This window comes from Trachypithecus francoisi, unplaced genomic scaffold (assembly GCF_009764315.1).
Source record: "Trachypithecus francoisi isolate TF-2019V2 unplaced genomic scaffold, Tfra_2.0 Lachesis_group9, whole genome shotgun sequence".
Taxonomy (NCBI): Eukaryota; Metazoa; Chordata; class Mammalia; order Primates; family Cercopithecidae; genus Trachypithecus; species Trachypithecus francoisi.
Window position 1 is genome coordinate 65380252 of NW_022681474.1, and position 25423 is coordinate 65405674.

Consider the following 25423-nt stretch of genomic DNA (forward strand, 5'->3'; position numbering starts at 1 on the left):
TTTGGGAGGCCGAGACGGGCGGATCACAAGGTCAGGAGATCGAGACCATCCTGGCTAACACGGTGAAACCCCGTCTCTACTAAAAAATACAAAAAAATTAGCCGGGCGAGGTGGCGGGCGCCTGTAGTCCCAGCTACTCGGGAGGCTGAGGCAGGAGAATGGCGTGAATCTGGGAGGCGGAGCTTGCAGTGAGCTGAGATCCGGCCACTGCACTCCAGCCCGGGCAACAGAGCGAGACTCCGTCTCAAAAAAAAAAAAAGAAAGAAGGAACAAGTATACAGGAGAATGTTTACTTTTCCTTTGTACCTTTAATTCCTTTCAACAGTGTTGTCTTCTATAATTTAAAACTACTATTCAATGAATTCATTGAATTTCCTTTTACTTAATTATTTGTTTGCTTTTTAAGAGACAGGGTCTAGTTCTGTCATCCAAGCTGCAGTGAAGAGGCAAGATCATAGCTCATTGCAGCCTTGAAATCCTGGGCTCAAGTGATCCTCCCAGCTCAACCTCTGAAAGTGCTGAGATGACACCATGAGCTACCAGGTCAGGCCCAGATTTCCTTTTCAATCATACTGACTAATCTGCATTTTCTTTCATAACAAATTAACTTTGACTACACTTTGACATGTTGCCCTTGGATCATCAGTTGTACATAGGATTGTACTATACTTATGCTATTATAATAAGCTAAAAGTTTCACTCAGAGATAATTTTTGTGTTTGTACATGCCCTGAAGGGCATTTTCTGCTATTTGTTTCCTATCTGGTACATAAACAAATCTTTTTTATTTTGTTCACAGCTAGGTGGTCCCAGATTGGAGGAGTAGGTTGTCACTGATTAATTGGTTATCTTCTATTTTACTTTATCTCCATTGACTTTCAGCATTGGGCTTCTTTTGTTTGTATTAAGGTCCTGGTAAGATAAAGTTGTGTGGAAGATAAGAGCAGGAAGGGCAAGATAAAGAAGGAATGAAGTCTATGTCACATTCCCTTGGAATTCTATGCCTAGTTAGCCTCATTCACTAATACCTATTTTTTTTTCAACATCTCAGTTACTACAGCCACATTTTACCATACAGTAACCTGACTCCTACTTTCTCAAATCACACTTAGCCATTTTAACTACATTGTGTAATCGGATATTGATTAAGTGAGGGTATAAACTAGATTTCATGAGTGGAGTGACACAAGAAGCCATAAGCATTTTTCACTATTACTTAAAAGGTTTACTTCTTTACTCTTAAAAACTCAAGAGATACCATTTCTATGCCCTCCCCACCCCAAAATTCAAAGCCAGGTATGGTGACTAACGCCTGTAATCCCAATACCTCAGGAGGATCACTTCAGCCCAGGAGGTTGAGGCTACAGTGAGCCATAATTGTACTACTGCACTCCAGCATGGACAACAGAGCAAGACACTGTCTCTTAAAAAAAAAAAGAAAAGAAAAGAAAGCAAGAAAGAAATTCAAGATGACGTAAAGGTAACATAGTACAAGATAAAATATTTGGGTTAAAAATAGAGTCCATCGGCCAAGGCACGGTTGGTGGCTCATGCCTGTAATCCCAACACTTTGGGAGGCCAAGGCAGGCGGATCACCTGAGGTTGGGAGTTCAAGACCAGCTTGACCAACGTGGTAAAATCCCGCTTCTACTAAAAATACAAAATTAGCCAGGCATGGTGGCACATGCCTTAGTCCCAGCTGCTCAGGAGGCTGAGGCAGGAGAATCGCTTGAACCCAGGAGGCAGAGGTTGCGGTGAGCCGAGATCATGCCATTGCACTCCAGCCTGGGCAACAAGAGCGAGACTCTGTCTCAAAATAAAAAAAAGATCCTCAATGGATGCTAAACAATGAGAATTAACAGTATATTGACATAGTCTTAATGTATCTTCTCGGCCGGGTGTGGTGGCTCAAGCCTGTAATCCCAGCACTTTGGGAGGCCGAGACGGGCGGATCACAAGGTCAGGAGATTGAGACCATCCTGGCTAACACGGTGAAACCCTGTCTCCACTAAAAAATACAAAAAACTAGCCGGTGAGGTGGGCGGGCACCTGTAGTCCCAGCTACTCAGGAGGCTGAGGCAGGAGAATGGCATAAACCCAGGAGGCGGGGTTTGCAGTGAGCTGAGATCGCACCGCTGCACTCCAGCCTGGGTGACAGAGCGAGACTCCATCTCAAAATAAATAAATAAATAAAAGATAAAAAAAAAATGTATCTTCTCAGGCTGGACTTGCTAGGGTGTCCCTGTGTCCCTAGCACTTTGGGAGGCTGAGGCAGAAAGATCGCTTGAGGCTAGGAGTTCGAGACCACCCAGGGCAATGTAACAAGACTCCATGTCTGTGTAAAAAAGTTTAAAAATTATCTGGGCATGGTGACATGCACCTGTAATCCCAGCAATTTGGGAGGATGGTGTGAGCCCAAAAGTTCGAGACTGCAGTGAGCTGTGACTAAGCTACTGCACTCCAGCCAGGGTGAGAGTGAGGCCATGTCTCATTTAAAAAAAAAAAAAAAAAAAAAAAACTTCTCAAAAGATTGCTTAATTACAAAATGAAAGACTAACTTAGTACTGGAGAAACCTGGCAGATACACCTTAACCAAGCGATCTGTTAATGTCGCAAATTAACATTATGTGTCTCCAGATACCATGCTGCTAAGATGACAAACTCACGTCTGTGATATTCTTGTGAAAATGCGTAACTTGAATGTAATCATCAGCAAATGCAAAACTCAACTTGAGGGAAATTCTACAAAATGAGGGAAATTCTTCAAAAATAGCTAACCTATACGCTTGGAAAATATCAGATAGAAAGACTAGAGATCTAGGAACTGAAAGCAATGCATAATGAGCATCTGAAGTACAAGGTATTAGGACAACTGGTGACATCTGAATAGGTTCTGATGCGTAAATTAGATAATAGCATTTTATCAATGTTAATTTCCTTATCAGTACATTAGATAATACAGCATTGTATCAATGTTCATTTCCTTAATTTGATGATTGTACAGTAAGCTAAGTAAGATGTCCTTATTTACAGGAAATACTCCAGTAAGGAGTTTAAAAAAGACCCTTCTTAGACTCGGGGTGGTGGCTCACACCTGTAATCCCAGCACTTTGGGAGGCCAAGGCAGGTGGATCTCCTGAGGCCGGGAGTTCGTAGACCAGCCTGACCAACGTGGAGAAACCCAATCTCTACTAAAAATACAAAATAATCTGGGCATAGTGGCACATGCCTGTAACCCCAGCTACTTGGGAGGCTGAAGCAGGAGAATCGCTTGAACCTGGGAGGCAGAGGTTGTGGTGAGCTGAGATCGCACCATTGCACTCCAGTTGGGGCAATAAGAGTGAAACTCTGTCTCAAAAAAATTAAAAATAAAAAACACCATTCTTGCCCGGATGCGGTGGCTCATGCCTGTAATCCTAGCACTTTGGGAGGCCGAGGCAGGTGGATCGCTTGAGATCAGAAGTTCATGACCAGCCTGGCCAATATGGCGAAACCCCATCTCTGCTAAAAATACAAAAATTAGCCAGGCGTGGTGGTGGGCACCTGCAGTCCCAGCTACTTGGGAAGCTGAGGCAGGAGAATTGCTTGAACCTGGAAGGTGGAGGTTACAATGAGCTGAAATCATGCCACTGCACTCCAGCTTGAGTGACAGAGTGAGACCCCAAGAAAGAAAGAAAAGAAAGAAAGAAAGAAAGAAAGAGAGAGAGAGAGAGAGAGAAAGGAGGAAGGAAGAAAGGAAGGAAGGAAGGAAGGAAGGAAGGAAGGAAGGAAGGAAGGAAGGAGAAAAGAAAAGAAAAGAAACACCATTCTGAAACTTACTCTCAAAGAATTCAGGATAAAAAACTATGTGTAGAGAGAGAAAAAGAAACCTCAGGGAAGGGTATAAGGGAATACTGTGTACCGTGCCAAGAATACTGTGTACTATGCCAGGCTGGGCACGGTGGCTCACACCTGTAATCCCAGCACTTTGGGAGGCCAAGGCGGGTGGATCACGAGGTCAGGAGTTCGAGGCCAGCCTGGCCAACATGGTGAAATCCTGTCTGTAATAAATATACAAATATCAGCCAGGCATGGTGGCACATGCCTATAATCCCAGCTATTCAGGAGGCTGAGGCACGAGAACTGCTTGAACCCAGGAGGTGGAGAATGCAGTGAGCCGAAATCATATCATGTTGGAGTGCCGACATGGGCAAAAAAGTAAAACTCAAAAAAAAAAAAAAAGCCATACAAATTTTAAATTTTTAATGAAACACACAAGAAAGAAGTGAGATGAGAATGGCTGGGTGTGATGGCTCATGTCTGTAAGTCCAGGAGTTTAGGAGGCCAAGGTGGGTGGATTGCTTGAGCTCAAGAGTCTGAGACCAGCCTTGGCAACATGACAAAACCCTGTCTCTATAAAATATACAAAAATTAGCCAGGTGTGGTGGCATATGTCTGTAATCCCAGTTACTCGAGAGGCTCAGGCACGAGAACTGCTTGAACCCGGGAGGTGGAGAACGCAGTGAGCACACCTGTAGTCCCAGCTACTCAGGTGGCTGAGGCACGAGAATCACTTGAACCTAAGAGGCCAAGGTTAGGTTGCAGCAAGCTGAGATCGTGCCACCGCACTCTACCCTGGGTAACAGAGCAAGACTTGTCTCAAAAAATAAAGGAGTGAGAAGACAGGATGCTTTTTCATTTCAGAATTTAGCAAATCACATTCCTTGGGCAGTGAATTTGACTTGAGTTTTTTGAAAAGTCAGGACAGAAAAATGTTTTCCTTTCTCCACTTTAGAAGGAAAACACAGTATTTATACTGTCTTTTATTTCTGACCATGAATAGCACATAAATTAATCTTTAGTATTTCCCCTAGAAATTCTATTGAGCAGAAATTAGCTGTTAGACCTTATAGTATAATTGTATCATTTGTGATAACATATAGCATCTTAGAAAATGTGGCCCAACTAAATCAGCATGGTCAGCATGGTCCTAAGCTGTTTTAGTGAAGTGATCAAATATCAGAGGCTTTAAATAAACCCTGGACAGGTGGATTAAATTTCTCATGAAATGTTCCAATCTTCAGTTCAGCTATTTTATACTGTCCATTAAGAGCATAAACCAGATTTCATGGGTGGAGGGACAAAATTAACATTTTGAAATAACTTCTACTTACCTTAATCAAATAAGGTTCACCAAAATACTTCAACCAGTAATTTTTTTATTTTTATTTTTTTGAGATGGAATCTCGCTCTTGTCCCCCAGTCTGGGGTGCAATGGTGCCATCTCGGCTCACTGCAACCTCTGCCTCCACCTCCCGGGTTCATGTCATTCTCCTGCCTCAGCCTCCGGAGTAGCTGTGTTTACAGGTGCGTACCACCAAGCCCACCTAATTTTTTGTGTTTTAAGTAGAGACAGGGTTTCACCATGTTCGCTAGGCTGCTCTCGAGCTCCTGACCTCAGGTGATTCACCCACCCCGGCCTCCCAAAGTGCTGGGATTACAGGCTGAGCCACCGCACCCAGCCGACCAGTCATGTTTTTATCAGTGCTTCCCCATTACTTTATCACCACTTTTTTTTTCATGTTGTTTTTTCAATGAGCCAATGATTAAGGAATTCTTTTATCTTCATTCCCTGAAACCACTTGGGGTGGATGCAGTAGATCAATTTAATCCCTGAGTTTACCCAATTACATTGTTTTTTCCAATCTGCTAATCTCCTGTAATTAGGAACTTTGGACAGTCTCCAACAAAGATTCCAACAGTTAAACATAGATTGGACAACCTACCTGAAACCTACTGAAATTTACTGTCAGTTACCCAAATCAATTGACCTTCAAATCAAAAGATTTTATTACAAAATGGAACAAGTAGTCTATGCAACCATCACGAAAAAGAAAGACAACTTTTATGTAGGTTTGGGTCCTTTTAAATGTAACATGTCAGAGAAAAATTCATCACATTAAAATAAATATATTAAATATGTATCTTGATTTGCCATAGCAATTAATTAGAGACTATCAAGTCTGGAACAATGATTTGAGGAACTAGTTTTTTCTTTAAACCAAGATGCCATTACACAAATTTTGTAGTTCTGACTTAACTGATGAAAGTGAAGCTATAATGTGTATGAATTCAATTATTCATTAAAAAGATAAATGCATTGAGTTGTAAACACAAGATATTCAATTAGACACTATGGAGAACACAAAGGTGAATACTACTCTACCCTTAAAGATTTGTAATGATTAATAAAAGCAGCCAGGTGCGGTGGGTCATGTCTGTAATTCCAGCACTTTGGGAGTCTGAGGTGGGCAGATCAGTTGAGCTCAAGAGTTCGAGACCAGCCTGGGCAACATGGTGTAACCCCGTCTCTATGAAAACTACAAAAATTAGCTGGGCATGGTGGTGTGTACCTGTAGTGCCAGCTACTTGGGGGACTGAGGTGGGAGGATCACTTGAGCCTGAGAGGTGACACTACACTGAGCCAAGATCTCGCCACTGCACTGTGGCCTGGGTGACAAAGTGAGACTCTGTCTCATAAACAAAACAAAAACAAAAAATCCCCACACACATAGAATAATAAATGCAATTAAAAACCTAAGCAAAATAATAGACTAAAAAGGACTTTATTTTATTTTTTAGTTTTGAAACAGGATCTCAACATGTTGCCCAGGCTGGTCTCAAACTCCGGGGATCAGTGGATTCTCCAAACTTAGCCTCCCACACTGCTGGGATTATAGGACTGGGTCCTAGCATCTGCTGATCACATTAAAACAAATTACTGGCTGGGCCCGGTGGCTCATGACGGTAATCCCACCACTTTGGGAGGCCAAGGTGGGCGGATCACGAGGTCAGGAGTTTGAGACCACCCTGGCCAAAATGGTGAAACCTCATCTATACCAAAAATACAAAAATTAGCTGGGTGTGGTGGTATGCACCTGTCATCCCAGCTAGGCAGGAGGCTGAAACAGGAGAATCACTTGAACCCAGGAGGTGGAGGTTGCAGTGAGCCAAGATAGAGCCACTGCACTTCAGCCTGGGCGACAGAGTGAGACTCTCGGCTCACTGCAAGCTCCGCCTCCCGGGTTCATGCCATTCTCCTGCCTCAGCCGCTGGAGTAGCTGGGACTGCAGGCGTCCGCCACCACGCGTGGCTAAGTTTTTGTATTTTTACTAGAGACAGGGTTTCACTGTGTTAGCCAGGATGGTCTCAATCTCTTGAACTAGTCATCTGCCTGCCTCGGCCTCTCAAAGTGCTGGGATTACAGGTGTGCGCCACCACGCATGGCTGGAAATATTTTCTTTTCTTTTTCCCTCCCTTTCTTTCTTTCTTCCTTCCTTCCTTCCTTCCTTCACCCGCTCCTCTCCCCACCCCCGCCCAGCTACTCAGTAGACTGAGGCAGGAGAATCACTTGAACCCGGGAGGTAGAGGTTGCAGTGAGCGAAGATCACACCATTACACTCCACCCTGAGCAACAGAGTGAGACTCCCTCTCAAAAAAAAAAGAAAGAAAGAAAGAAAAAAGAAAGAAAGAAAGGCTCTCTGACAATTGGCCTAGGCTGGAGTGCAGTGGCATGATTACAACTCACTGCAGCCTGGAACTCCCAAGCTCAAATGATCCTCCCATCCTAGCCTCCTGAGTAGCTGGAATGACAGTCATTAAGCCACTATGCCCAACCCACTTGTGTTTTTCTTGAAGAAATGGAGTCTTGCTATGTTGCCTAGGTTGGAGTGCAGTGTTTTTTCATAGGAGCTCTCACAGCATACCACAGTCTTGAGCTACATAGTTCAAGCAATCATCTTGCTTTAGCCTTCTAAGTGGCTAGGACTACATGAGTGTGCCACTGCACCTGGCTGAAATCCACATTTTTTGGAAATATCCCCTTTTTTTTTTCGAGAAGGAGTCTCGCTCTGTCGCCCAGGCTAGAGTGCAGTGGCGCGATCTTGGTTCACTGCAACCTCCGCCTCCTGAGGTCAAGAGATTCTCCTACCTCAGCCTCCTGAGTAGCTTGGATTACAGGTGTCCACCACCATGCCTGGCTAATTTTTTTTTTTAGTAGACGGGGTTTCACCATGCTGGCCAGGCTTGTCTCGAACTCCTGACCTCGTGATCTGCCTCCTTCAGCCTCCCAAAGTGCTGGGATTACAGGCATGAGCCACTGGGCCCAGCCTCGTTCACTTAATATTTTAATGAATATAAATTACATCTTTACTTGTAATTATAATCACTATCAAAAAATTACTAGCTGGGCAAGGTAGCTCATGCCTGTAGTGTTAATACTTTGGGTTTGCTTGAGCCCAGGAGTTTGAGACCAGCCTGGGTAACATGGCAAAACTTCATCTCTACAAAAAACATAAAAATTAGGCGGGTTTGGTGGTGCATACCTGTGGTCCCAGCTATTTAGGAGGCTGAGGTAAAAGATCAATTGATCCAGGAGGTCAAGGCTGCAGTGAGCCATGATCACACCACTACACTCTAGCCTGGGTGACCGAGCAAGACCTTGTCTCAAAGGAAAAAAAAAAATAAAAGTAAAAACAAAGAAAACCACAGAATGCCAAGCTGTTCTAAACATTTAACGTATTTTTATTTTTGTGTTTTTCTTATGTTTTGAGAAGGAATCTCCCTCTGTCACCCAGGCTGGAGTGCGGTGGGTGATCTCAGCTCACTGCAACCTCCACCCCCTGGGGTCAAGCAATTCTCCCACCTCAGCCTCCCGAGTAGCTGGGACTACAGGCAACCACCACCATGCCTGGCTGATTTTTGTTATTTCCTTTTTTTCAGTAGAGATGGGGTTTCACCATGTTGGCCATGCTGGTTGAGTTCCTGACCTCAAGTGATTCACTGCCTCGGTCTCACAAAGTACTGAGATTACAGGCATGAGCCACCATGCCTGCCTTTTTTTTGAGACGGAGTCTCACACTGTAGCCCAGGCTGGAGTACAGTGGCACAATCTCGGCTCACCGCAAGCTCCGCCTCCCGGGTTCACATCCTTCTCCTGCATCATCCTCCCACGTAGCAGGGACTACAGGCGCCCGCCATCAAGCCTGGCTAATTTTTTGTATTTTTAGTAGAGATGAGGTATCACTGTGTTAGCCAGGATGGTCTGGATCTCCTGACCTCGTGATCCTCCTGTCTCCGCCTCCCAAAATGCTGTGATTATAAGTGTTAGCCATCGTGCCGGCCTTATTTTTTATAAATATATAAAGATAGAGTTTTGTCATGTTGCCCAGGCTGGTCTCAAACTCCTGAGCTTGGGCAACCCACTAGCCTTAGCCTCCCAAAGTGCTGGGATTACAGGTATGAGCCACTGTGCCCTGCCTAACATATTATAAATAATTCACCCAAATCCCCAATAATCCTATGATATGGTGTATATGTACATAAAATATTTAAAAATAAATAAAATATTTTAAAATGCTCTCACACTGTGTGTGTGTGTGTGTGTATACACACACACACATATATAAATAAAATGACCAAACTCCTAATAAGTTTACTATTTAATATCTGGTTTCCTAGAATTCTGAAAATAATCTATGCTTTAATCAAATTCATGTGACATCACTAAATTTTACAAATAGATGATAAAAACTTCAGAAGTACAGAAAAGGAGTTACTATTTAAAACTATGGGCCGGCCAGGCGCGGTGGCTCAAGCCTGTAATCCCAGCACTTTGGGAGGCCGAGACAGGCGGATCACGAGGTCAGGAGATCGAGACCATCCTGGCTAACAAGGTGAAACCCCGTCTCTACTAAAAATACGAAAACTAGCTGGGCGAAGTGGCGGGCGCCTGTAGTCCCAGCTACTCGGGAGGCTGAGGCAGGAGAATGGCGTAAACCCGGGAGGCGGAGCTTGCAGTGAGCTGAGATCCGGCCACTGCACTCCAGCCTGGGCGACAGAGCGAGACTCCGCCTAAAAAAAAAAAAAAAACTATGGGCCAACACTTGAGGAGGCTAAGGCAGGAGGATTGCTTAAGCCCAGAAGTTCAAGATCACCCTGAGCAACACAGTGAAACCTGGTCTCTGCAAAAAAATTTTTAAAATAGTCAGGCTTGGCAGGGCACGGTTGCTCATGCCTATAATCCCAATACTTTGGGAGGCCGAGGAGGGCGGATCACCTGAGGTCAAGAGTTTGAGACCAGCCTGACCAACATGGAGAAACCCTGTCTCTGCTAAAAATACAAAATTAGCCAGGCGTGGCGGCACATGCCTGTAATCCCAGCTACTAGGGAGGGTGAGGCAGGAGAATCGCTTGAATCTGGGAAGCGGAGGTTGTGGTGAGCCAAGATCGCGCCATTGTACTTCAGCCTGGGCAACAAGAGCAAAACTCCATCTCAAAAACAAAAACAAAAACAATTAGTCAGGCTTGGTGGCACACACTTGTCATCCCAGGTACTCAGGAGACTGAGGTGAGAAGATCACAAGAGCCCAGTAGGTTTCTGCTGCAGTGAGCAAAGCCACTGCACTCCAGCCTGGGTGACAGAGTGAGACCCTGTCATAAAAACATATAAACCAACAAACAAAACTATGGGCCAGGTATGGTTGCTGATGCCTGTAATCCCAACACTTTTGGAGGCCAAGGCAGTAGGATCACCTGAATCCAGGAGGTTGAGACCACCCTGGGCAACATTTGAGACCCTTCCTTTATATTAAAAAAACTTTTTTTTTTTTTAGACGGAGTCTGGCTCTGTCGCTCAGGCTGGAGTGCAGTGGCATGATTTCAGCTCACTGCAACCCCCGCCTCCCGGGTTCACGCTATTCTCCTGCCTCAGCCTCCCGAGTAGCTGGGACTACAGGCGCCCGCCATCTCGCCCGGCTAGTTTTTTGTATTTTTTAGTAGAGACGGAGTTTCACCATGTTAGCCAAGATGGTCTCAATTTCCTGACCTCGTGATCCGCCCATCTCGGCCTCCCAAAGTACTGGGACTACAGGCTTGAGCCACCGCGCCCAGCCAAAACTTTTTTTTTTTAATTAAAAAATAAATATGGCCGCTCATGTTGGCTCATGCCTGTAATCCCAACAGGCTGGGAGGCCGAGGTAGGCAGATCACCTGAGGTCAGGAGTCATATGGCGGCCAACCTGGCCAACATGGTGAAACCCTGTCTCTACTAAAACTACAAAAAATTAGGTGGGCATGGTGGCACATACCTTTAGTCCCAGCTACTCAGGAGGCTGAGGCAGGAGAATCGCTTGAACCCAGGAGGCAGAGGTTACAGTGAGCCAAGATCCCGCCACTGCACTCCTGCCTGGGTGACAAACCAAGACTCCATCTCAAAAATAAATGAATAAATAGGCCGGGCGCGGTGGCTCACGCCTGTAATCCCAGCACTTAAGGAGGCCAAGGCGGGTGGATCACAAGTCAGGAGTTCGAGACCAGCCTGGCTAAGATGGTGAACCCGTGTTTCTACTAAAAATAAAGAAAATTAGCCGGCCTTGGTGGCAGGTGCCTGTAATCCCAGCTGCTCGGGAGGTTGAGGTAGGAGAATAGCTTCAACCTGGGAGGCGGAGGTTGCAGTGAGCTGAAATCATGCCACTGCACTCCAGCCTGGGCTACAGAGTGAGACTCCATCTCAATAAATAAATAAATAAGACACTGTCGGCTGGGCACGGTGGCTCATGCCTATAATCCCAGCACTTTGGGAGGCCGAGGAGGGTGGATCATGAGGTCAAGAGATTGAGACCATCCTGGTCAACATGGTGAAACCCCAGTCTCCACTAAAAATACAAAAATTAGCTGGGTGTGGTGGTGTGCACCTGTAGTACCAGTTACTCCAGAGGCTGAGGCAGGAGAATTGCTTGAACCCAGGAGATGGATTTTGCAGTAAGCCGAGATTGCGCCACTGCACTCCAGCCTGGTGACAGAGTGATACTCTGTCCAAAAAAAAAAAAGACACTGTTACCTCTGTTACCCACATTCTCTTGCATAGGCCATTTTAGTTGGCAAACCTTACCATCAAATGGTTGAAAATTTAATATATATATATATATATATTTGTATATATTCTATATATAGAGAGAATATATACATATATATGAATGACATTGAAAGACATTCCGTTATTAAAATTATTTCACTTAAAAATGAATTAAGGCCAGGTGCAGTGGTGCATGCCTGTACTTTGGGAGCCTGAGGAGAAAGGATCACTTTGAGCTCAGAGTTCTAGGCCAGCTTGGCAAAACTGTCTCTAGAAAAAATACAAAAATTAGCCAGGTGTGGTGGCGTGTGCCTGTGATCCCAGCTATTTGGGAGGCTGAAGCTACAGAATCTCTTGAACCTGGGAGGCAAAGGTTGCAATGAACCAAGATTGTGCCACTCCACACCAGCCTGGACAACAGTGAGACCTGTCTCAAAAATAATAATAATAAATAAATAATTAAGATCCAAACAAAAATTCAATAAAGTTATTAGTTGACTCTTTTTATCTGACTCATGAGAATATATTCTAGTCAGTAAATGGAGAGCTATACAGTAAAGAAAGTACAACTCAGAAACAGTATGAATCCGGCACTATCAAAATACAAACACCATATGAGCCTAAGTATTCAAGATACAAGGCATATGTTCTTTTGTGGACTAGGAAGAATTCAAGTTTTTTTTTTTTTTTAAAATAGCCTGAATGAAATTTTCCTTAAACCCGTCCAACTCCATTTGGCTTTTATTCACTTTGATTCTCTGTTTGGGATCATTCCTAGAAATCACAGAATGGACATGAGTCTTGAGTCACTGGAAATATACATGCTCCAGTGATCAACGAATGCCTGTGTTTGAGCTGGCTTAGTGAGAACTCAGCCCTGAAATCCAGTCTGATCTCCGGGCAAAATGCTGTATTACAATTTCTGAGTATACAAACCAGAAGCCCATGTGTGTCTTTGATTGTGTGAATAAACACTGATGGGTGAGCACACATCCTTAACAGTTTTTGCCAGTTTATGACAAAATGAGTTCAATAAAGACTATGTGTTGTCATAAAACTAAATTATTAAATTTCTATGACCTTCCTGTGTTCTGATATTATCTACTTCTCATTTAAAAAAATTAAAGCTGGTATCCCCTTGTGAATATTTTCAACATCCACTCTGAATTTTTTTCCTCACTGGCCCATTAAATCCAGAAGTCTGGGATTAGTTGCCTGGGACTATAAGGAACTATCACAATGACATGTTGTTTTTTTTTTTTCCCCCTGAAGGATGGTCAAGCTTAGTATTTGATCTAGTACTTAAATTTGCAACATGTTGCTACAAGTAATAGAATGTTGCATTATAACCCTCCCTTTAAAAACTCTAAAGAAATTACTTTACCAGTGATTTATTTTACTAACTGAAACAATGTTATAGACAAATAAGCAGAAGAAAATCATTAGCAACTATGTTATCTTTCATTCGTAGGGTTTTTTGTTTGTTTGAGAGGGAGTCCCCCTCTGTTGCCCAGGCTGGAATGCAGTGGCACAATCTCGGCTGACTGCCACCTCCGCCTTCCATGTTCAAGCGATTCTCCTGCCTCAGCCTCCCAATTAGCTGAGATTACAATCACCTGCTACCACACCTGGCGAATACTTGTATTTTTAGTAGAGACAAGGTTTTACCATGTTGGCCAGGGTGGTCTTGAACTCCTGACCTCAAGTGATCCACTCGTCTCGGCCTATTTATAGCTTAATAGAATTTTAAAATAAACAATGTAACTCAATTGTATCTAATTTAGTAATTTTAGCAGGGGAGGGTAGCTGTGATCCTAGCTACTCAGGAGAATGAGAAAGGACAATAGTTTGAGCCCAGGAGTTGAAAACCAGCCTGGGCAGCACAGCAAGACCTCAGCTCAACAAACAAACAACAAACAAACATAACCAGGGTATAATTTAGTCCTTTTAAACCAGCACTGCTCTAGTATATATAAAAATAATTTATGGGCTAGGCATGGTTGCTCATGCCTGTAGTCCCAGCATTTTGGGAGGCTGAAGTGGGTAGATCACTTGAGGCCAGGAGTTTGAGACCAGCCTGGCCAGCCTGGCAAAACCACGTCTCTACTAAAAATACAAAAAAAAAAAAAAAATTAGCTGGGCATGGTGGCACATGCGTGTAATCCCAGTTACTCAGTAGGCTGAGGAAGGAGAATCGTTTGAACCCAGGTGGCAGAGGTTGCAGTGAGCCAAGATTGCACCACTGCACTCCAGTCTTAGCGACAGATTGAGACTCTGTCTCAAATAAATAAATAAATTCAATAAAAACAATTTATAAATTATTGGAATATTAAGTAACTTTCCGTGGATGATGTTTTCCTTCATCATCTCGGCAATTTTTGCTTGTTTCCTCACTGTAACCTCCACCTCCTGGGATTCAAGCGATTCTCCTACCTCAGCCTCCCGAGTAGCTGGGATTACAGGCATGAGCCATCACGCCTGGCTAATTTTGTATTTTTAGTAGACATGGGGGTTTCTGTCTGTTGGTCAGGCTGGTCTCAAACACCTGACCTCAGATGATCTGCCCGCCTCAGCCTCCCAATTGGTTGGGATTACAGGCATGAGCCACTGCGCCCAGCCCCACTTGTTCTTTATCAGCGTCATCACGGAATGAAGGAAACAGAGAAGAACAAGTCAGTGCCGAACCCTGCAGGAAGATCCCTTAGTTTCCATTTTGCCTTTCTAAAATCAGCCTCTGGAGACACTCTCCTAGTTTAATATCCACTGACATTTCTTTATATTTGTTCACCCAGCTCTTCCAAATACTACTCTGATGATATTTTATAATTAAATAGCTAGAAAATATTCCTTACCAGCCAAAAAGGCTATCTAATTACAGAATGTATAAATGCATCCCCTCAAGGATGCTCATGCTTATTTCAAAATAATTTTAGATTTACAGATGAGTTGCAAAAATAGTATAGAGTTCTTACATACTCTTCAGCCATCTTTGCCTAATGTTACCATCTGACGTAATCATGGTTCTAGTACTATTGTTCACCCTACCATGCTACCCCTGTGGTCAGTAGTCATGCTCAGTATGTCGTTTTCCCTTCCAGGCCTACATTCCACCTTCCATAACCCTCTTACACGTCCCAGCATGTACTGCATCAGAAGTCTCCCCTTTCACTCTGGCTCCCCATTGGGATCAACCAATCAAAGCAGCAGGAGACTGGAGAGCAGGGCATTTATCCCACACCCACCCCCTCCTTGACTCCTTGCAAGAGCATCTCTTTACCAAAGGTTCCAGCCCATGCTTCCTCTACTCAGCTGGTGCTACATTACCTGGTTCCCACTCACCATCCCTCTTCAGGCCTAGGATTAGTAATAGCTCTGGCTTCGTTAGACCTGGATTTCTTCGCCATCCTTAGTTCTTTCCTTAACCCTCTGCACACCATTTAAAGTAATTCGTTTATTAAACTCTGTTCAAACCCCCAATCGACTGTGTTGTCTGATTTTCTCCAGGGACAACGACTAACAATCTAACAAAATTAATATCACCTTAAAATCGACTTTCTTAAAGGGAATATACACTCCTACTCACCTGCCCCCACCACACACACAAAGTAAAAGTTATTTACACAAAGATTTCTTCCAAGAGGAATTCTAAACCATATCACTTAAAAGACCAAGTTCATGATTCAAGGACTGGAATTAGACCACATCTCTACCTAGATCAAGAGTCAAGGAAATGCTTGTGTTTCCAATTATAACATTGCTAACAAGATGTCATCTATGTATGAAAATAAATAGTGATCACCAATAGGCTTGAATAGGAAGCTGATGCTGAGCCACCACCACCCACCACTGGTGCACCATTAGCTGATACCCATTCTGGCCTTTAGAGTGCTTTGGCCAGAATTATCATTTCAGCTACAGGAAGAATCTCTAATTAGGATTTAGATCACTATTTAGTTTTTAATTTTGAAGTACAAAAGAATGAATATAGGTATAAATAAGGATAATAGTTTCCTTTTTTTTTTTTGGAGACAAGGTCTGATTCTACCGTTGAGGCTGGAGTACATATAGCTCATATGATTATAGCTCACTGCAGTCTCCAACTCCTAGGCTCAAGCGATCCTCCCTCCTCAGCCTCATGAGTAGCTATGACTACAAATGCATGCCATCGCATCCAGCTAATTTTTAAATTTTTCATAGAGACAAGATTTGGCTATATTTTGCGGGCTGGTGTTAAACTCCTGGCCTCAGGCAATCCTCCTGCCTTGGCCTCCCAAAGTTCTGGGATTACACCGATGAGTCATCACACCTGGTGGATAATAGGTATGTTTTTAAGAGGAGAGGGATATAAGACATTCCAGCCAATTTCAGCCCCACAACTAGATTCAGTAGTTATCAGGTTCAGATCAGTGTAGGATGAAATAAGTCTCAAATTCTATACCCAACTTATTGAATCACGTTCTTCACCTATCCAACTACTTTCTAATACATGATGAAAATGAAAAGTCAATCAGGATACCTGCAGCATCCACACTGACAAAGAGTAAATGATCCAGGAGATTTCACAGGAAGCAGACTAAATTTCTGGAATAATGCCAAATGTAAAGACAGCAAATTATGATGGAAGATCAAACCATAACCTGTGAGATTCCCATCACTGGTCTCCCAGGAAGCATCCTCCTAGAATGTTGAGGTCCTCACTCATAAAACCTTAAGCTGACAGTTGTATTCCTCTCCCACTCTCCCTCCTAAACACAGGTTTCATTTTCTTATGTCTCCTATAGGATTATATAATATTCTACATTTGCTCTATGAATTTTATACACATTAAGCTAAAATCCAAAAGTTTTTTTTTTTTTTTTTTTTTAGCATTTCTACTGTGAAGCAGAGAAACAATTTTTTTCTTTGGATGAGAAAAAAAATTATGTCTAACAGAAAGTGTAGAAAAACATTTTTAAATGCCAACATCAGAAATTTTTTTTCCTTTTAGAATATTTTCCTGCTCTTGTACAACAATTGCTAACTATAGAGGAACGTGAGCAACAATTTGGTTCTGCTTGCTGTTGCAGATGAAATGTGGCCACCCACAGGTACTTTTTTTCTTTTTCTTTTAAGTCAGAGTCCACTACCATGATTCCAAAAAGCAACACATGGTATAGTTACTTTTTAAATTTATTTCAGGTGACAGGACACTCACAATCTAACAAAATAAACATAGAATTAAATTGCATTCTCAAAGTCCAATTCTACTTCCTAGCCAAAGCAGGAGAAGATATAGATACTAGGCTTGGTCTGTATTAGTTTTCTCCACATAGTCTATCCCTTTCTCCTGCTAACCCCCATCGACAACTCCAACGAATGAGAGCCATTTATAAGAGTAAGACTACAACTATTTCTCACAAAATGCCTGAGATGGATATAGCCAAGACAGAAAGTATAGAAGGAGGTTTTAATGATAAACTTCTATCTTTGTTGGAAGGAAAAGGAGAAAAAGGGGGTTGACGGATCAGCACAAAGAAGAAAAACAGAAAAGGGTTTAATTTACCTTGAGAATAACCATGATTCTATTTGTCCAGGCCCAGTGAAAATTTGTGTCAAGCAATTTCATTCATTTCACAGTGCCTAGCACATTGCTGACTGTGTGGTAAATATTAAATGAATACTTGTTGGTTGATGAAACTGGTACATGAAAACGCTCTATATACACAGGAAGCAGAAACTCAATGTGGTCAGGCAAATTTGAAAGCAGGGCAAGGTTTGGTTCTCCGTGTCAACATTTTCAAGTTACACACTGGGGCAACAAATGAAATAAAATTCTGCCACATTCATAGTTCAACATGTTGTTCCTCTTTGAGTGCTAAAACTTTATATGTAAAAAAGGAAAGCTAGGATTAGGTAAAACTATTTTAAATTAAATGTACACAAAATAATTAAAGACAAGTCATTTTATTGCTTAGTATTTCTTCATGAATTTAAAAGGTGGCTTGCAAAGGTTGCTTACATTTGTAATAGCAATACACCACTTGAAATCTTAAACACATAAGCACCTATTTGCTAGACTAAAGCTAGCCTTGAACTTTTAGTGATGCCATATGCTTTTAAATTAACCCTTCTAAACACTGTACAAATCTCATCACACAGACTGTGAGCTTATAACTGAATTAGGTTACCACTAAATACTCATCAGGCAAACTACAGAAAATAAAGAAAACATGCATATTCTTATGGCTCCATGAAAGCCAAAATTAAAGATGATATTATGAGAATTTGAGATCAAACAACTATAATTTGGCTGTAACATCTCCATGACTTACACATTAAGTTTCCCTAAAATCTCTAAGGACCTTTTTCTTTGGAAAAGAATCATATATTTTAAAATAGCCTTTAATGGACAGTCTATTAAAATCACAATGGATCATAGATGTCAACTTCAAATAGTGCCTTTCTTCTAAAGGGCTTAAGTTTACACACTGGTGCAACACCACAAATGCAGATGCTACAAAGGGAGCTATAAAGAAAAACAAATTTTATTCACAACCTTCTGCATACAAACTTTTCCTTCTGTAGACTTGTGTGGAGTTGAACATAAAGGATGCTAATATGCACATTATGCAGCACATCAAAAAAAAAGAGAAAACACTTTAGTTGAGTGGAAATTCATCCATCTACTGAAAATCTGGGAGAATTCACATATACTGTACTCCAAATATACCCAAGTGCAGAAAAATACTATATGAAATGGAAAAATAATGAAATATTATTTAATCAACAGCTGATTACCTTTAAAACTTTGGGCTTCTTTTCCCTCTGGGGCCTCTTGTTTTCCTTTATAACCTAAAAAAAATCAAATTGCAAAATGAGCCTCTGTTTAAGAAATAAAATCAGCTCCCACATCCCCAAAATTTTTGGCTATTTCTCTGTAAAACTATTTACACCATTTAAAATCATCAACATGTTTGCTAGGCAGAACCTAAAGAGCTTATGTAAAATGTATACTTTAAAAGTCACTAAAAAAAATCGTGCATAAAGATTGAGTAGGGAAATACCCTTTTTTCCCCTTAAAGTCTGTCTTAATTAGCCTCTGCATTCTTCACAGCGAAGCCCACGAGGTAGCCATCTTGCTTGCTTCTGCAGAGGAAGCCTCTACAGTGGAACAGTTCTGCAAACTGCTTTTTGGTATTATTATCATGGTGTTTAAAGGCAGCCCTGGCCTGCCAGCACTGTAGACGTGCTGGGCATGCCTTTTGCAAAAACAGCCCCACAAAGAGTGCAGCCAATGGCAATGCAGAGCTTAGCAACTCCAAAGTGATCTTCTCAGCCTAGCCCTTCCTAGACAAAGGATCTCCTGTGCGGCTCGGCTCTCACCACAGGACACAGGCAGCCACAAGCTGCGACATGGAGTTCGCTGCAGAGGATCTGGTCGCGCCGAAATCACAGGAGGCTTGAGCAAAAACAATGCACACAAATCCCCCTGGTCACCACCATTGGATCGATGGCAGAGCCTTCCTGATTAGTAACCTCTTGGCGGCTCCGAGAGCAGGTCTGCATGGGGGAGGGGTGCGCTGCTGTGCCTCCAATGTACAGGAGACATAACTGAGCCTAGGGGGGCATTTGGGCTTGCTGAAACTCTGGAAGGTATTGTGCATTTTTACTTTATAAGGCAAGGCTAAATATTGGCGATATTTAAGGCAGGGAGGTTATGTGAGGACAGTGTAGGCTCAGCTGTTGGGCTGCGTGTCTCATTCCTCGGGAACCACACCTCTTTGCAGCAGGCGCTTTGCCCAGAAATACAGCAATTTGATTTCTGTCAATAAATGTCCAATGACAATGGCGAATTAAAAAATAACAGTAAAGCCACTGAAAAGGAAAAGGACAGGATGAGGACAAAAAGAAGGGGAGGAGTTTTCAAAATACACTTGCCACTCTGAGTGGCTAGAAAGGACTTTCTCTCTCTTGCTCTGGGCATTTCTGATGACCTTCATTTCCAAATAAAAATTCTCCCCTACCAGAAGGAAAGTTAGGACTCATATCTTTGGGATAAAAGGATACCTATGGCTCTTCTGTCTCCCAAGATCAACTGTCACTGAGCATCTATATCCACAGACCTGCCAAGCAAGTCCGTGGGGCCGGTCTGCGCACCAGACTCGCGGTCAGACAGAACCACCCACTTCCTAGGAATCAGGACCTGAGCCAGGGGTAGAACAAGCCACCATCTCCCAACACACACCTGGACTGCCCCCACACACAGTGGGTGGTAGGCAGTGGGACAGCTGGCACCACAGCTGGCACCTGCCAGACACTGGGAAAGCTGGACCAGGAGCCGTGCCCCCCACCACCCCTCTTAGCCACCTGGCATTGCAACAGCGGCAGCAGAGCAGAACAGCTGTGGTGAGCTGGCTGGTCTCAAGGTCACTGCCAAAATGCAGTGCAGAGGGCGGTCACAGTCCCATCACAGCCACCTTGACAGCTGCATAGATCTGGGGAAGACAGCCCTAGCTCCAGCCTTGCAGGGCCAAAGTTTCAGCAGCACATTTGGGGGATTGGCAGGAGGGCCTCCCCGGCTGCTCAGCCAAAGATGGGTTTTCCACTTGCAGTTGGATTCAGAACAGATTCCCACAACCAGAAATCGGGAACAGAGTGAGGGCCGGAAGGCCTGCATTTCATCACCCTTGATTCCCAGCCTTTCAGTTTGCCACAAAAGCATGCTTTTCATTTTGGAACGTGAAGTCCAGCATGCGCTGTTTTTCCACTTTTAAATTACCTCTCACTCACCCACTCTTCACCCACATTTTTAACAATCTCATGTAAGAAAAAAACTACTGGCCGGGTACGGTGGCTCATGCCTGTAATCCTAACCCTTTGGGAGGCTGAGGCAGGAGGATCATCCGAGGTCAAGCATTTGAGACCAGCCTGGCCAACATGAAACCCTGTCTCTACTAAAATATAAAAATTAGCCAGGCATGATGGTGGATGCCTGTAATCCCATCTACTCAGGAGGCTGAGATGGGAGAATCGCTTGAACCCGGGAGACAGTGGTTGCAGTGAGCACTACTGCACTCCAGCCTAGATGGCTGAGCGAGACTCCGTCTCCAAAAAAGAGAAAAAAAAAGGAAGAAAGAAAGAAAAATAAAGCCTAATGGATAGACTATGGTGTTCTCAACTCTTCCTTCAACACTTGTAACAAAACCAATTGGACTCTGAATTATGCACATTCACCAGTGCAACTTTGAACACACTCAGCCTACACTACCTCTAAGAAGCTTTCTGTGAGGAATAAAGCAGCACTGAAACAGACAGAAAAATCATCAAATACAGTAAGATTTGAAAATAGGTACAAAATCTTTTAACTGTACATCCCCCCATTTTTGGTGATTAAAAAAAAACAAAACTATGATGAAATATACGTAACATAAAATGTAACATTAACTTTTTTTTCCTGGAGATAGAGTTTCACTCTTGTCGCCCAGGTGCAATGGCGCGATCTCGGCTCACTGCAACCTCCGCCTCCCAGGTTCAAATGATTCTCCTGCCTCAGTCTCCTGAGCTGGGATTACAGGCATGCACCATCACGCCTGGCTAATTTTTTGTATTTTTAGTAGAGACGGGGTTTCGCCGTGTTGGGCAGACTGGTTTCAATCTCCTGACCTCAGGTGATCCGCCCGCCTCGGCCTCCCAAAGTGTTGGGATTACAGGAGTAAGCCACCACATCCAGCCTCATTTTAACAATTTTTTTTTGAGACTGAGTCTTGCTCGGTCACACCGAGGCTGGAGTGCAGTGGTGCAATCTTGGCTCACTGCAACCTCTGTCTCCCAGGTTCAAGCAATTCTCCTGCCTCAGCCTTCCGAGTAGCTGGGATTACAGGCACCCACCATCATGTCTGGCTAATTTTTTGTATTTTTTAGTAGACACGGGATTTCACCATTTTGGTCAGGCTGGTCTCAAACTCCTGACCTCAGGTGATCCACCCACCTTGGCCTTCCAAAGTGCTGGGATTACAGGGGTGAGCCAACATGCCTGGCCCATTTTAACTATTTTTAAGTGTATTGTTCAGTGACATTAAGTGCATTCACAGTGCTGTGCAACTATCACCTCTCCATTTCCAGAACGTTTTCCTCCTTGTAAACAGAAACTCCATACCCATTAAACAGTAACTCCTCATTTGCGTTTCCCCAGCCCATACTAACTTCCATTCTACTTTCTGTCTATGAAATGGACTACTCTAAGTACCTCCTATATTTGGACTCCTATAGTATTTTTCGTATAGTATTTTTCTTTCCGTTTCTCTTTGCTTCACTTATTAATAGCATAATATTTACAAGGTTCATCCATGTTGTAGAATGTATCAGAATTTCATTCATTTTGAAGGCTGAACAATATTTCTTTGTATGTACATAATACGTTTTGTTTTTCCATTATTCTGTTGTTAGACATTTGGGTTGTTAGTACTTTTTGGTGATTGTGAATATTACTGCTATGAACATAGGTGTACAAGTAGGTATACAAGTAGTATATACCTCGGAGTGGAATTCCTGGATCATATGATAAGGCTATGTTTAACTTTCTGAGGAACTACCAAATTGTTTACCAGAGCAGCCGCACCGTTTTACATTCCCATCAGCTATGCACAAGGGTAGCCCTACGTTTCTTGAAGTGCCTTGCATTTCAGTTACACATTATGCCTCTTCTCTTGAATGTTTGAATATAACTTTAAAACCATCAACATTTTTTCCAGGTTAATTGTTTAACATTTAGTAAAGTGGCCATGGTATATTATGATATAATTGTATAATTTAAATCAATCAGCCAGGTGTGGTGGCTCACGCCTGTAATCCTAGCACTTTGGAAGGCTGAGCCAGGTGGATCACTTCAGGTCAGGAGTTCAAGACCAGCCTGGCCAACATGGTGAAATCCCGTGTCTACTAAAAAATACAAAAAATTAGCCAGACATGATGGTGGGTGCCTGTAATCCCAGCTACTCGGAAGGCTGAGGCATGAGAATTGCTTGAACCTGGGAGACAGAGGTCTACTAAAAATACAAAAATTAGCCAGGAGTGGTGGTGCATACCTATAGTCCCAGCTACTCAGGAGACTGAAGCAGGAGGATCACTTGAACCTGGGAGGTGGAGGTTGCAGTGAGCCGAGATCGTGCCACTGCACTCCAGCCTGGGCAACAGAATGAGACTCTGTCTCAAACAAACAAACAAACAAAAAATCAATCCATTAGCTGTGTGTTCACTAAAATAAAATGAAATGAAATCAGGCTCAGAGGGTTAGGTGTACAGAATATCTATATTGGTGAGAGGTCTGTTTTTTAAAGACCCAAAGACAGGTGTTTTCACTGTATAGAACACTCATGAAGCCATACAACATTGCACTTGACAACCTAAGCAAACATCGAAGGCCTGTGTGCACTCTTCTGTAAAATTAGATAATAAATAAAGCCAAGGCTCATCCTAGCTATATATGAAAGTTAATGAACATGACTGGAACTAACATTAACTTCAAATATCAAATTGACACTTCACCATGAAGATCTGTACTTGTTTGAACACAGAATGGATTGGTAATCTCTATCAGGTGTTTCAATTCCTATACTAAGTGATTTGATGGTCTGAGCTCTGGGCGAGTTTTGATGGGAGAGAATAGTCAGAAATTCTGAGCAGAGGCCAGGTGCCATAGCTCACATCTGCAATCCAAGCACTTTGAGATGCCAAGGTTGGAGGATCACTTAAGCCTAGGATTTCAAGGCCAGCCTAAGCTACATAGCGGAGACCGCATCTCTACCAAAAAATTAAATATTAGCTATGAAATAATTCCCAGAGGCCCAAAGAGGTAAAAATATCTCAACTTGCATAGCAGGTTAGAACTTGACTTGGGCATGTACCATAAGATGTTTATTAATATACAGAAAAAATATGAAAATACATAGAACTTGAGTTGCTCCCCATTTCGAACCATCTATACAGCTCTCTCTACAAATCCTCTTCATTTTCAATATCCAACAAAACACATTTGTAAATATCCTAAAATAACCTTAAAAGAAATATCTTCGGCTGGGTGTAGTGACATGTGCCTGTAATCTCAGCTACTCGGGAGCCTGAGGCAGGAGAACTGCTGGAACCCAGAAGGCAGAGTTTGTGGTGAGCTGAGATACCGACACTGCACTGCAGCCTGGGTAAATGGGCGAGAATGTCTCAAAAAAAAAAAAAAAAAAAAAAAAAAAAAAATATATATATATATATATATATGTTTTGGCTGGGCGCAGTGGCTCACGCCTGTAATACCAACACTTTGGGAGGCCACTGCAGGCCGATCACAAGGTTAGGAGTTCAAGACCAGCCTGACCAACATGCTGAAACCCTGTCTCTACTAAATACACAAAAATTAGCCAGACATAGTGGTGCTTGCCTGTAATCCCAGCTACCCCGGAGGCTGACGCAAGATAATTGCTTGAAACCGGCAAGGGGAGTTTCAAGCAATTCGGCAAGTAAGCCGAAATCACGCCAGTGCACTCCAGCCTGGGTGGCGGAGTGAGACTATACATCAAACAAAACAAAAAAAAAAAGTGTGGGTCGGGCGCGGTGGCTCACGACTGTAATCGCAGTACTTTGGGAAGCTGAGGCGGGAGGATCAGGAGATCAGGAGATCAGGAGATCGAGACCACCCTGGCTAACACAGTGAAACCCCGTCTCTACTAAAAATACAAAAAAATTAGCTGAGTATGGTGGCGGGCGCCTGTAGTCAGCTACTAGGGAGGCTGAGGCAGAAGAATGGTGGGAACCCGGAAGGCGGAGCTTGCAGTGAGCTGAGATAGCGCCAGCCACTGCACTCCAGCCTGGGCGACAGAGGGAGACTTCCTATCAAAAAAAAAAAAAAAAAGAATAAGTGTGTGTGTGTTGTGCTCTCAGGATTAAAACTATGAATAATTCCAAAACTGTACTTCTCTTTCTGGGTATATGCACCTCTGGATCAACAAGAAACTAGAAGTACAAACTATTTAGATAAAACAACAGCAGCATACTAGGAGAAATCTTCTTCCAAATTAGTCTCAGGAGTAATTCACCTTTCCTCAAGACTGAAGACTGAAACACAGTATCATTCCAATATGTCCTGCACTCTCCTCTCCCAAGAAATCCTTTATTTTTCTTCTGATTTTGGGGGCTACAACTTTTGCAGTGATAACTAAAGATATTCCAAGTACCATCTATTATAAACTTCCAATCAAGAAGAATAAGTACACACATGTACTATGTACCCATAAAAATTAAAAACTTTAAAACAATTTAAGGAATAAGAAAATAATGTCTCGTACCTTTCAGATTTTTTTTTTTTTTTTTGATAAGGTCTCACTCTCTTGCCCAGGCTGGAGTCCAATGCTCCAGTCATAGCCCACTGCAACCTCGAACTCCTGGGCTCAAGCAGTCCTCCCATGTCAGTGTCCTGAACAGGCCTGTGCTACCATAACAAGCTAATTTTTTTCTTCTTCTTCTTCTCCTTTTTTTTTTTTTTTTTTTGAGGTAGTGTCTTGCACT

The 25423-nt window shown here is 42.9% G+C and overlaps 1 protein-coding gene across 1 annotated transcript in view; it reads right to left on the bottom strand.

Moving 5' to 3' along the window:
- The window catches only part of TET1 (tet methylcytosine dioxygenase 1), a 141956-nt gene that overhangs the window by 79719 nt on the left and 36814 nt on the right, over positions 1-25423 (bottom strand). Inside the window, exon 3 of the mRNA XM_033208807.1 lies at positions 18671-18724. Coding sequence (XP_033064698.1) covers positions 18671-18724 — 54 coding nt within the window. The remainder of the gene's footprint in view (positions 1-18670; positions 18725-25423) is intronic.